Source organism: Carcharodon carcharias, chromosome 2 (assembly GCF_017639515.1).
Source record: "Carcharodon carcharias isolate sCarCar2 chromosome 2, sCarCar2.pri, whole genome shotgun sequence".
NCBI lineage: Eukaryota > Metazoa > Chordata > Chondrichthyes > Lamniformes > Lamnidae > Carcharodon > Carcharodon carcharias.
The window spans coordinates 18338700-18351989 of record NC_054468.1 but is presented as its reverse complement, the minus strand read 5'-3'; the positions used below and the strand labels follow the sequence as shown (position 1 = coordinate 18351989).

General features: G+C 41.8%; 2 protein-coding genes across 2 annotated transcripts in view; one reads left to right on the top strand and one right to left on the bottom strand.

The window, feature by feature from the left end:
- LOC121270800 (mediator of RNA polymerase II transcription subunit 12-like protein) overlaps positions 1-13290 on the top strand; it is a 604195-nt gene that overhangs the window by 370195 nt on the left and 220710 nt on the right. The gene's annotated exons all lie outside the window — the stretch shown is intronic.
- Positions 2319-10544, bottom strand: LOC121270817 (P2Y purinoceptor 13-like). The gene is made up of 2 exons (XM_041176277.1): positions 10450-10544; positions 2319-6351 (listed from the first exon to the last, which is right to left on the bottom strand). Exon 2 carries the CDS (start codon positions 6340-6342, stop codon positions 5302-5304), a length of 1041 nt encoding a protein of 346 aa, XP_041032211.1. The 5' UTR covers positions 6343-6351; positions 10450-10544; the 3' UTR covers positions 2319-5301.

Below are 13290 nucleotides of genomic sequence, written 5' to 3'. Positions count from 1 at the left end.
AAGGGAAGGCTGAGGGGTAACCTAATAGAGGCCTTTAAAATTATGAAAATTTGTTAAAGTAGACATGGGCATCTTAGAACAGTGATGTCAGTATGAGACGGTATCCTTCTGTGCCACATTGACTTTATCACCCTTATGGGAAATTCAGCAGAAACCCCTTTACTGAGGGAGGAGGCTCATGTGGAGCATTAACACTGACGTAGACCTATTGGGCCTGAAGGTCTGTTTCTTCTCGGTTATAATTTTTAAATTTACCTGCAAGGCAGGGAGTTAAATCTTCAGGGCACCATACAGAAGTAATCATGGAGCCCAACCCCCACATTTACCCCTGTTGTAATTTTTCTTGCTGTGTTTGTGCTAGGTTTTCCATTTCAGCTCCCTTACTGTGAAGATGACTCTCAACCTGAAAATACAGGGACGTTTTCCCACCCTAGATACTTCCAATGCTGATTCTCTGTGTCTATTTTGCAAATCGCTGAGCATTAGAAATATTTCTTCACAGTTTTACTGCTCTAATTTTGAATATTTTTATTATTCATCTCTGCTCAAGCAATCACAGTTGTAGGTTTTAGAGCCTTTCATTCCTGGTCTCATCTTAGTTAATCCACATTCACTTTTTCCCCATGGTGTCATTACCTTTACTGAAGTGAGGTGCTCAGAAATGCACACCTTGCTGTTAATTATAGCCCAACCAATGTCTCGTACACGTTTGCATTCCGCACCCACGTGTGTGATACTCAGAAACACACCCATTCATCCTTTTTATTTGCTGGTTAACTATGTTGGGGGAGACAGTGGCGAAGAGGCCCAGGTTATTGCTGCAAGGGCATGGGTTCAAATCCCGCCACAGCTGCTGGTGGAATTTAAATTCAATTAATAAACCTGGAACATGAAACTAGTCTCAGTAATGGTGATCGTGAGAAAACCCCAACTGGTTCACTGATGTCCTTTAGGACATCCTTCCCTGGTCTGGCCAACAGGTGACTCCAGATCCACAGCAATGCGGTTGATTCTTAACTGCCCTCTGAAATGGTCGGGCTCTGAAACTCAGTTCAAGGGCAATTAAGGATGGGCAACAAGTGGTGGCCTTGCCAGTGATGTCCACATCCCATGAAAGAGTAAAGAAAAAAATATGTAATGGCCTGAAAACCTCAAGGGGGGGTGTGGGAGGGGGTGGAAAATGAGAGAGATTATAAATAGAGTTGCAAGTTTTCTTTTCACACTGTACTGCAATTTTTATGGTGGGTGAAAGAAAATGATATTTTTTCGAGTTTGATTGTAACAAGTTTTGGCAATTTCTATGATGACTCCTCTGCGAAGAGCATGATCTGTAGAAGGTGAAATTAGTTTTGCTGATGTGTGTATTTCATCACTGGTGAAGGATGGCTTGGAGAGGGCACTTGCACTTATAAAACACCTTGTCACATTTATAAATGCTTTATCACATCGGCATGATGTCTGATCAAGTTGTTTGAACATTATTGTAACATTAGCTCTTATATGGTTAAACATGGCAGTAATTTTGCAGATGGCAAGATTACGTGGACAGCACTGAGTGTAGTAGCGAGTTGATCTGTTTTTGATGTTGTCCGAGAGGAATTTTGATTAGACCCATGGTGGGAATTCCCTGTTTTTCTTCAAACATCATCAAGGGACGTTTAACCATCAAAACAGGCAGACGGGATCTCAGTTTAGCAACTCACTTGAAGGGTAACAATTGACACTAAACCGGAAAGAAAGTTTGGGAGACAGACTTATACCGCCTAGTGGCCTCCGGTGACATTGGCAGGAGCCTTTGGCTGTGACTGGCTTGGCAGGGAGGGACCCAAAAGAGGAGAAGGGGAAATGAATTCCATGTCCCATATGTGATGTGAGACAGCTGATGGCGGCCTTGCCTTCTGGAGGTTGATGGTCTTTGAGGGGGCATTGGAAGAGGTGAGGCAAAATGGAAAACTCAGCTGGCAGAAAAGGGGGCCCAGAGGAAACAGAGGCCAGCAAATCATGCACCTTCTCAGTCCACTATCTTCCTCTGCCACTTGCCATGCCAAAGTGGTGCTCCTGAGCCACACCAGGTAACGCTTAACACTGAGTCGATTGCCAAGGCACAAACAATTGTCTCCCAAGACAAAAGGCTGCCAAAGATATTTGAAGTGTCTCCCTGGATTCAATAGAATGGGAGCAGATGGGTAACCTTTTTTGGGTGGCTCAGATTTTACTACGTATTCCAAATAGCACATGGCTGGGTTAAACATTGAGGCTTTATTTTCGACCAGCAGCTGCGTTAAGCAGAAAATTGGAAAGAAATTAAACCGATCAGATTTGCCTTATATTTTATTCAAATATTAATCAAACATTGTGAGTTATCACCAAACAAGATGAAAAAAGATAATCACAATTAAAATGGAAATCACAGCTTGCTTTTCAAATTGCATCTGATATTGCTGAAAGCATGTTATATACCTTTTGATAGAGAAGGCCTGAGACGACATATAACGAGATGTTACAAATGTCTACATTATAAACTGCATGTTCCTTGTCAAATTTCCTTGTTCTTGCTGAACATAATGCAACCAAGGCTTATATTTATACAGGCCTTTCATGGAATAAATCATTCCAGGGCGCTTCACAGTGGCGTCATAAAGCAAATTAGACACCGAGCCACGTAAAGCAAACATTAGCGTAGCTGGCTAAAAGCTTGGTCAAAGAGGTAGGATTTAAGGAAATTCTTAAAGGAGGAAAGAGGGGCAGAGAGTTGGAGAGGTTTAAGGAAGGCATTCCAGAGCTTTACAGTCTAGGCAGCTGAAGGCACAACCCACTGAAGGTTTAGCAATTAAAATCACTGCTTTAAATATAAATAACAGCATCAGGGTGATGAGCGGTATTTACTGCATCTGGGTGATGAGCGGCATTTACTGCATCAGGGTGATGAGCGGTATTTACAGCATCAGGCTGAAGAGCGGTATTTACTGCATCAGGGTGATGAGCGATATTTACTGCATCTGGGTGATGAGCAGTATATACTGCATCAGGGTGATGAGCGGTATATACTGCATCAGGGTGATGAGCGATATTTACAGCATCAGGCTAAAGAGCGGTATTTACTGCATCAGGGTGATGAGCGGTATTTATAGCATCAGGGTGATGAGCAGTATTTACAGCATCTGGGTGATGAGCAGTATTTACAGCATCAGGGTGATGAGCAATATTTACAGCATCAGGTTGAAGAGCAGTATTTACTGCATCAGGGTGATGAGCGGTATTTACAGCATCAGGGTGATGAGCGGTATTTACAGCATCAGGGTGATGAGCAGTATTTACAGCATCAGGGTGATGAGTAGTATTTACAGCATCAGGGTGATGAGTAGTATTTACTGCATCTGTTGTATTTGCTAAATATGTAAATAATTTTGAGCTTTAATAGAAAACTGTTTAATAATTATAGGAACCTCCTTTGGATTTGGAGTGGAATTTTTTTTAAAGTGTTGTTGATTGGGTCTCTAGACATGATGTTGTCAAGTTCAGTCTTTCCCTTCACTTAAAATCCGCTGAATTTGCTGGTGCTTTAATTATTAACCACACCCACTTCATGTGGTTGCAAATATTTTAGTTACTTAGCCTGTTTTTAAAAAGCCTTCAGTTGTGATTGATATTCTGTTGATTCAATATGTTTGATCATATAGTGAGCTGATATGGTTAACTCAGGCTATTTGTAGCAAGCTGAATACGAATTGGTGATCCTACTTGTCGTCTTCTCCTGTAAAGGAAGATTACAGAAACAAACACAACTTCAACATCATATGGCCCAGGGCTGCCTGCAGAGCTGCAGTTGAGTAAGCCGATTTGACTAAAGAATTTATGGCCTGAATTTTTCAGACGGCGATCGGCTCTGTGCCACCATTTTATGTGGGTGGGCCAATTAAGGCCTGCCCAGCATGAGACGTGAGCGGTAGCGCACTACCTGTTTGGGTGGGCGGAGGAGAGCGAGTCGGGCCTGCCCCCGTACACTAACTGAAGAATCCTGCCCTATGTGTCATTCCTTGACCATTCTGTAGTAACGCATGAACTGCACACAATCTATACTTTTCCTTAAAACACTGTTTAAACTGAAGGAAGCCAAATAACCCCAAAGTATAGCCATCAGCCATTTTTTAAATTAACTCGTGAACTCTGATTCTTGTGGCGTAAATATCTCAATTTGCAACATTCCATTGGCAAAAAGCTGCCAAATCAATGCTAAAGTTGTTAGTCATAGTTAGCTCAGAGGAAATGTACCAATTTTCCACGTGGGAGAGATTGGCCGTAAAGTGGATGTTACATGCTGTAGAGCTCTGGATATGAGGTTTAATATCGTGGAATAATCTAATCCATTCAAATGTTTTGCATAGAGAAAAGATGCATGAAAAGGCCATGATCTCAACAAGGCATTTAGATGGTTTCATTAACCATGAGAATGAAGCCCAAATGATATTTAGTTAGCAACGAACCCTTGATATTTAATTCATGAATATTAATACATAAAAGCATTTGCAAATCTTGGTGCTGTTGCTCATCCAATGGATTTGTTTGTGGATTAAGTTAAAACATTTCCTACATAGTTGATTTTTTTTTTGTGATTATTGTAAATACTTAAATCTTGTGGTTGGATTGTGTGTATATATCAGCTGTGCATCTGCTATCACGCCAGAAGTTACCATCTTTCATTTATTAGGAAGTCTGACAGGGATGTTGGGGAATGTTTGATAAACTTGGTTCACTTGTTGTCCAGATGTTTTATACACATGATGCCTTGATACATGACATTGTTTATGTATGCTGTTCCAGTTTCTGGAATTGCGCTATGCATGATCACTCCAAGTGAAGACTGCGCAAAGGCATGTTGGGCTGAACGGCTGCCTTCTGTGCAGTAGTTTCTATGATTCAGAGCCTGACGAGTGGAGCACAGCAATGGGTTGTTGGCTAATGACACCCTCAGATTGGGATGACCTTTAAGGGAGGAAGAATTACTGAGCACGCTTGAAATCGATCTCTGTTTCCCAGGTGTGGCCTGACTCCAAAGTGCATACAGAGTCTGAATTTTAAAATTAAGTTTCTTCATATCCAGCATTATACAATTGGATCCCATCTATCAGTTCCAACTACAGTACTGTTACCTTGCGATGATAGACTTAATTTTATACAATTGGAATTTTTTTTCCTTTATTCATTGATGGGATGAGGGGATCGCTGTTGCTCATCCCTAATTTCCCTTGAATTGAGTGGCTTCTTAGGCCATTAAATGAAGTAAAAAGCATTAAGTCCATTCTATAAGGCACTCTCAGTAATTTGATTGTCATTTGCCAAGTTCTGCGTGTTTCTTGAACATGTCACTGTGCTTGAATTACCCTTGACTAACTTCCGTCTGAATGCCTTGGACAAGAAAATGTAAATGAATGGATCCAGGCAGGTGTTTGAAGAGCATAACCAGAGTGTTATCTCCTTAATATAATACAGCATGTTCTGCTTCCAGCATTCTTTCACTTTGCCCACTTGGCTGAGTGTGTAGGGCACTCTCACAAAATGAAACGGCGCAAAGCAGGCGAAGAAGACTAACACGATGATAAACACTTTGGCTTTTGTCCTTCTCTGAGCCTTACTGCCTGTACTTTTGGACCTTACAAAAGATTCGTAGACTTTCTTGGCTATTATGGCGTAAAGCATGACCATCAGTAAACACACTGCCCAGAAGATGAACTGACAGATGTAGTTTAAAATGGCGTGCCACTTCAAACCAGCCGGTCCCTTCAGTCCCATGCACTTCCTCACTGAGTCTGGTGTGGCCTCTTTGTTTGACAGAATGATGTTAGGAAGGGATAGAAGAAACATGATGGCCCAAACTGCCACAGACACAAACTTGCTGAACCTAACCCTTCTTATGCACGATTTGCCGAAAGGTCTGGTGATTTTGAGGAAGCGATCGAGGCTTATCAGCCCTAGAAGTATAATGCTGATGTACATGGTGAAGTAGAAAATCACCGCTGAGAACCGACATACAAACCACCTCACCTGCCAGGGTGCCAGTTGACTGGCACTGAGTATTTTAAAAGGAAATGTTAGGGTCATGAGCAAATCGGCAATGACGACATTTTTCAGGAGGACAGTGAAGGTCGAGTTGCTTGGGATTTGCAAAAATATTCTGATTGCCAGGAGGTTGAGGATGATACCAATGATGAAGAGGACAGTGTAAAGCACAGGGAACAGCACCTTGGTGACCCGGACATCACGTATACACTTGCCTTGTGACGATATATTCAGGTTGTGAAAGGTGACATTCACGTTGGAGGAATTGTAAAGATTGATGTTCATTCTTGTTTGCTGGAAAACGAATAAACATTAGTTGCCAAGATAGCATTATCAAGAGTATAATAGTTGCCTTTTTTTGGGAACAAAGTCCCCAATATTTGAACTTTTCCAAATTAGTTTTGAACTTTTCAATATGGGGACTTCCTGCAAACTCCCGAGCAATTGCCTACTTGTCTTGACGTATAAAAGCCAGTGCCATCTATGCAAAGGAAGACCGTGCTGTTATTACAGAAATTATTTTTGTAACTGATTTAGATTTTTAAAAATTCATTCATGGGATGTGAACGTTGCTGGCTAGACCAGCATTTATTGTCATCCCTATGCCCTTGAGAAGGTGGTGGAGAGCTGCCTTCTTAAACTGTCCAGTTCATGGGGCGTAGGTAACCCATAGTACTCATAGACTCAGATTTCTACAGCACAGAAGGAAGCCATTTGGCCCCTTGTGTCCGCACCGGTCAACAAAGATCTGACTACACTAATCCCATTTTCCAGCACTTGGCCCACAGCCCTGGAGGCTATGGCAACGCAAGTGAATATCTAAACACTTCAGTTAGAGAAAGAGTTCCAGGATTTTTAATTCCAGATATTTATTGAATTCAAATTCTACCATTTGCCGTGGTGGGATTTGAACTCCGGTCCCTAAGCATTATCCTGGGTCTCTGGATTGCCAGTCCAGTGACAACAGCACAATGCCACCGCCTCCCCTAAATTGATTGCACAATAACTAAGAAACCACACCTTGGCTATAATTTTCCCTCTAAATAACAATGAGGTGATTGAGTTGTTTATATACAAATAGTAAAGCAAGGCGAGGAGGCAGATACGTGGTTAAATGGAGAAACCCAGAAGTTGCACTGCAGTTAGCTTTGTACACTGGCAATGAACAACTGTATGAAGTCTCATTCCTTCAGGTTTTAATTGTTGTTGCAGATCTTTAACATTTAAAACTAAAACTTCTTCAACTTTTCCTTTTTGTCTGCCTTTTCCCTCAATCCAATCCAATCCAATCCAATCTTTCGTTCCCTTCCTTTGTTTCTCTTTCTGTACCTGATTTAACATTGAGTTCACCCAAGTTCTCAGTCATGCCACTGTTTATTTCGCAATCTTTCAATCTCATTGGGTTAAGGAAATAGATTCCTTGTTGATTGCCCTTTTCATTCGAGTACCAGGTTTCCTGTTTATCTTGCTGTGCATTGTTAGCTCGCAGTTTGAAAAATTTCGCACCTGATGTATCACGGTGAATAAATGGGCAAGGATCAGTCTAACTAACAGTAGATTCTGTGCAATAGCAAATGGTGGCCTGATATGTTTGCTTGGTAAAAGCCAGTGGAAAAAATGCTCGAAGGACCTATATAAGCCTTGGTGTATATCAGTGCTATAATGACAGCTATCCCAGTGGCTCATTGGCTAAGTGTAGTGTGTGATACTGAGCCAGTTTGGTCCAGAATGCTAGGGTATAATCCCTGGTCTATTCCAATGAACTCTGCTTTGTAATCTCTCCAGCCTGCCAACCTGCAAAGATCTCTGCACTCCTATAACCCTGGCATGATGTACACCCCAAATTTAATCGCTGCACCATTGGTAGCTGTACCTTCAATTGCCTGAGCCCTAGGCTCTGAAATTCCCTTCTAAATCTTCTCTGCAACTCTGCCCCTCTCTGCTCCTTTAAGATGCTCATTAAAACCCAACTCTTTAGCCTAACATTTGGTCACAAGCCTCAATATCACCCTTATGGTGGCTTGGAGTTAACCTTGTTTGATAATCCTTCTGTGTAGCACCTTGGGATCACAGAATCACAGAGTGCAGAAGAGGCCCATCGCGTCTGCACCGACATGTGAGAAACACCTGACCTCACTACCTAATCCCATTTACCAGCACTTGACCCTTAGCCTTGAATGTTATGACGTGCCAAGTGCTCATCAAGGTTCTGTTAAAGGATGTGAGGCAACCCACCTCCACCACCCTCCCAGGCAGCGCATTCCAGACCGTCACCACCCTCTGGGTAAAAAGGTTTTTCCTCATATCCACCCCTAAGCCTCCTGCCCTTCACCTTAAACTTATGTCCCCTTGTGGCTGATCCTTCAAATAAGGGGAACAGCTGCTCCCTATCCACCCGGTCCATGCCCCTCATAATCTTGTACACCTCAATCAGGTCGCCCCTCAGTCTTCTCTGCTCCAACGAAAACAACTGAAGTCTTTCCAACCTCTCCTCATAACTTAAATGTTTCATCCCAGGCAACATCCTGATGAATCTCCTCTTCAACCCCTCCAGTGCAATCACATCCTTCCTATAATGTGGCGACCAGAGCTGCACACAGTACTCCAGCTGTGGCCTCACCAAGGTTCTATACAACTCCAACATGACCTCCCTACTTTTATAATCTGTGCCTCAATTGATAAAGGCAAGTGCCCCATATGGCTATTTCACCACCCCACTAACATGCTCCTCCACCTTCAGAGATCTATGGACACACATGCCAAGGTCCCTTTGTTCCTCAGAACTTCCTAATGTCATGCCATTCATTGAATACTTCCTTGTCAAATTACTCCTTCCAAAGTGTATCACCTCACACTTTTCAGGGTTAAATTCCATCTGCCACTTATCTACCCATTTGACCATCCTGTCTATATCTTCCTGTAGTCCAAGACACTCAACCTCACTGTTAACCACCCAACCAATCTTTGTGTCATCCGCAAACTTACTAATCCCACCCCCCACATATTCATCTACATCGTTTATATAAATGACAAATAATAGGGGACCCAGCACAGATCCCTGTGGTACACCACTGACTTCCAGTCACTAAAGCATCCTTTTATCATCACCCTCTGTCTCCCACAACTAAGCCAATTTTGAATCCACCTTATCAAATTACCCTGTATCCCATATGCATTTATCTTCTTTATAAGTCTTCCATGTGGGACCTTGTCAAAGGCTTTGCTGAATATAAACTACATCAACTGCACTACCCTCATCTACACCGGATTACCTCCTCAAAAAATCCAATCAAATTTGTTAAGCATGACCTCCCTCTGACAAAGCCATGCTGACTATCCCTGATCAAACCTTGCCTCTCCAAGTGGAAATAGATTCTCTTCTTCAGAATTTTCTCCAATAGTTTCCCTGCCACTGACGTGAGACTCACTGGCCTGTAGTTCCCTGGCTTATCTCTACAACCCTTCTTAAATAGCGGAACCAAATTAGTTGTTCTCCAGTCCTCTGGCACCTCCCCCGTGGCCAGAGAGGAATTAAAAATTTGGGTCAGAGCCCCTGTGATCTCCTCCCTTGCCTCCCTCAGCATCTGGACCTGGAGATTTGTCCACTTTTAAGCCTGCCTAATGTTTAATGACATTAACGGACCAAGAATGTCAGTGAAGCCCCTCCAACTGGCCTTTACGATCTCCAGCTGGGGAAGTGAAAGATTTATCTGCAATCCACAATTCTGATTGTTACCGCGTGACCACTTATTGAATGATATGCCTGAGGACAGAGTTCAGATTGACAGTGACATTCCAGAGGATTAATTTGGCTGCCAACATTCATCGTCCAGACTGACATTCAGAAAAAAAACTGCTTGGATGAGGAACCAGGAGATGGTCGCAATAATTAGAGTAATGGTGACCATGAAACTATCATAAATACTAGTTCACTAATGTCCTTTAGGGAAGGAAATCTACCATCCTACATGTGACTCCAGACCTACAGCAGTGTGGTTGACTCATAACTACCCTCTGAAATCGCCTAGCACACCACTCCATTCAAATATGAGCAATGAATGCCGTTCTTGACAACAACACCCACATCCCTGAAAGAATAAATTTTAAAAAAAGGAACTGCTAGTGCCTATCGACAATAACTTGCTTTCAGAAAATATATGGAGTAAGGGACATAAATATAAAGTATCCTTGGGAGTAAATGACAGACGTTACTGAAGTTACAGGTTGCTTGATGCTATGTAAATTCTCACTTGATGAGAATTTACTTGCACGCTGCAGTAAAAATTCAAAGTATAGAATGAGCTTTGCGATAACTCACGCTTTCCTTCTGAAGTTTGGCTTCTTTACAGGACCTAGTCTTAAACTGCCCTCAAATACCCAATTTGTTCATACCTGATTTATGCACCGGAGTTAGCAAAATCGAATGTCCCACAGAGATTTGATCTTCCCGTACCTGTGTTCAGCTTCTCAACAATCTTCTGTACTTTGGGTCTGATCAAAATGAAACAGGATGTTGAGATGGTATGTATTTTTGACAAACGTTTTGCAATTGTGGTTTCGAGCCTGATTTGTGAAGCATTTGGTATTCTGAGCTCCCTCTTTCATGAGACTGCATCCCATTTGCTCTGGCCTTATCTTTGCACAACATTTTTTTAAAAAAAACTGTGAAATTCTTCCCCGACCTCTCCCAAAGTCAACTGAGCAAACGCTTCGGGATGTGAATTTGACATCCATGAAATACACCTTGAACCCTGACCAGCTGCATACCATGGCTGACATTCCCCTGCTCTTGTTGGGATCCTCGCTGCAGTTCCCTGTGGGGTATTTGATCACCTGCGTCTATGGTTAGTTGCTGTAAACTTCCAATTCCATTCATAACCAGATCATGCCCTAGTTCTGTGTTTGGTGTTTTCTTTTTATAGACTTCATTTGTTAAAGAAAGTCCCAGTAAGCATTCCCCAATGTTTTTGGTTTTTAATATTTTAAGCAGAATTTGATCTTATTCCCTGATAGAAATGAAGTATGTATGTATGTATCCAGTGCATAGCAGCATGCAGTGATGTTTCAAAACACACTGTATCTACATTGAATTTACAGCACCATCTCCGGTTATTTGCCCTAATTGGCTTATGCCATTGTTTGTTCTATCCTCCCACTCCTCTTTAATCTCACCCTATCAGCATATCATTCTATTCCTTTCTCCATTATGCTTATCGACCTGAAAAATGCCCATTCATTACTCTCAATTTCATTGGACGTTCAGATCTGAACTTATTTTCCAAAATGTTATTTTTCCCTTTTCACAGGCCTCCTCACATTTCACAATGTTCCTGCCCAACCTGACAGGTTGGCTAACTATTCCCAGGTCCTGAGTCTTTTAAAAAAATTCCTTCATGGGAGTTGAGCATCGTTGGCCAGCGCCAGTATTTATTGCTCATCCTTAATTACCCTTGAGAAGGTGGTGGTGAGCTGCCTCCTTGCACTGCTGCAGTCCATTTTGTGTAAGTACACCCACAGTGCTGTTAGGAAGGGAGTTCCAGGATTTTGACCCAGCGACAGGAACAGGCAATATATTTCCAAGTCTAGATGGTGTGCAGTTGTCCCATGCTTCTATAGCTCTCGTCCTTCTAAGTTGTAGAGGTCATGGGTTTGGAAGGTGCTGTCAAAGGAGCCTTGGCAAGTTGCTGCAGTGCACCTTGTAGATACTGCCTCTATGTGTCTGCGGTGGACTGAGTGGGAAACGGGATGCCAATCAAGGAGGCTGCTTTGTCCTGGGGCCTGAACCAGATTCTCAAGATGTGATTAAGAGTGACCAGAAATGCCTCGCCCCCAAATTTACCCCCTTCCTTTTCCTTGGAAAAACTTCATGATTGTGCTAAAAGCCCTCTTGATATCATAGCCCAGGGGGTTTTGCACCTGAGTGTTAAGTTATGTTCCATTAAGTACAGTTTCATTACTATTCATAGATTATTAAGGTTTAAGTAACATTTCCAGTACTCTGTCTACTTCCTTTACAGGAAAGAAAACTGCATTGTTCTGTTTCTTCATTTTGATTAATAAGCTTGAGACTCAATTGGGTGGAATGAAGGTCACCAATTAAATCAACAACAGGGAAGTATGAGAGAAAATGCTGCAGTGTTTTTATTTACAGAAGGATCAGTGATAAATAAAGCTTTAGAACTTCTGCCTCAACTGTTTCAAGAACCACCAAGTTCCACCACTGAGTGAATATAACCAAACAATGAGTCAGACAAAGGGTGATTTCCACTTTCTGTATCACTTCGCTTCCAGCGCCTTTTAAAAAGGGATGAATTAGCATTTTAAAAGAGAAAAAAAATCATTAAAATGTCTGTTGATTAAGGTGCCTTGTTTGACACAAAATGGGTCATCAGGAGTTTTGTCACCAATGTTGACATCCATCTATATTTGTGGGGGCAGGGGAAGGGTGCGCTTGGCAAGGGAGCAGAAGGAGATTGTGGTAATGACTATTCATGGATCAACACTGTCAAATAACAGCTGACCAATGTTTTTAGTACAATATAGCTGATCTCTATGTCAATATATTTGTTTTAAAGGAGATTACAGACTTCCAGGGAGTCTAGAACTTTTCAAAATAAGGGTTGAAGTCACTTAGGACCGAGCTGAGAAGAAATTTCTTCACTCAGAGGGTTGTGAATCTTGGAATTCTCTACCCCAGAGGGCCGTGGAAGCTCAGTCATTGAGTATGTTTAAAGTAGAGATTGACATTTCTAAATAGCAATAACATAAAGGGATATGAAAATAGTGTGGGAAAAAGGCATTGAAGTAGATGATCAGCCATGGTCGTATCAAATAGCAGAACAGGCTCGATGGGCTGAATGACTTACTCCTGTTCCTATTTAACATATCTTTATAAAATATAAAATGTGATCTCTTTCACCAATCTCTTGTGACCTGTTACCACAAAGTCTGCATCTCAGTCAACAGGAGGAAGTCTTTTGAGCATAAACAGGGAAAGGCTGACTTCTAATTGCCAAGCAATCTTAAACATCGAACAGCACATTGAGATTAATTATGGCTAAATTCTATCCACAATACTGTGCACCATCAGTTATAAATAATATTTTACTTTAGCTGCATGCTTTGTTAAAGAATAATGCAGATTGAATTGTCCAGCATTGCATCACTGCATGCAAAATAGCATACAAAGAGTGGAGCCTCATTGTGAAAAAATGACTTCAGTAAGTAATTAAT

Excerpts from the sequence above, each read along its gene's own strand:
- LOC121270817 (XM_041176277.1), bottom strand. The coding sequence starts at position 6,342 with ATGAACATCAATCTTTACAATTCCTCCAACGTGAATGTCACCTTTCAC.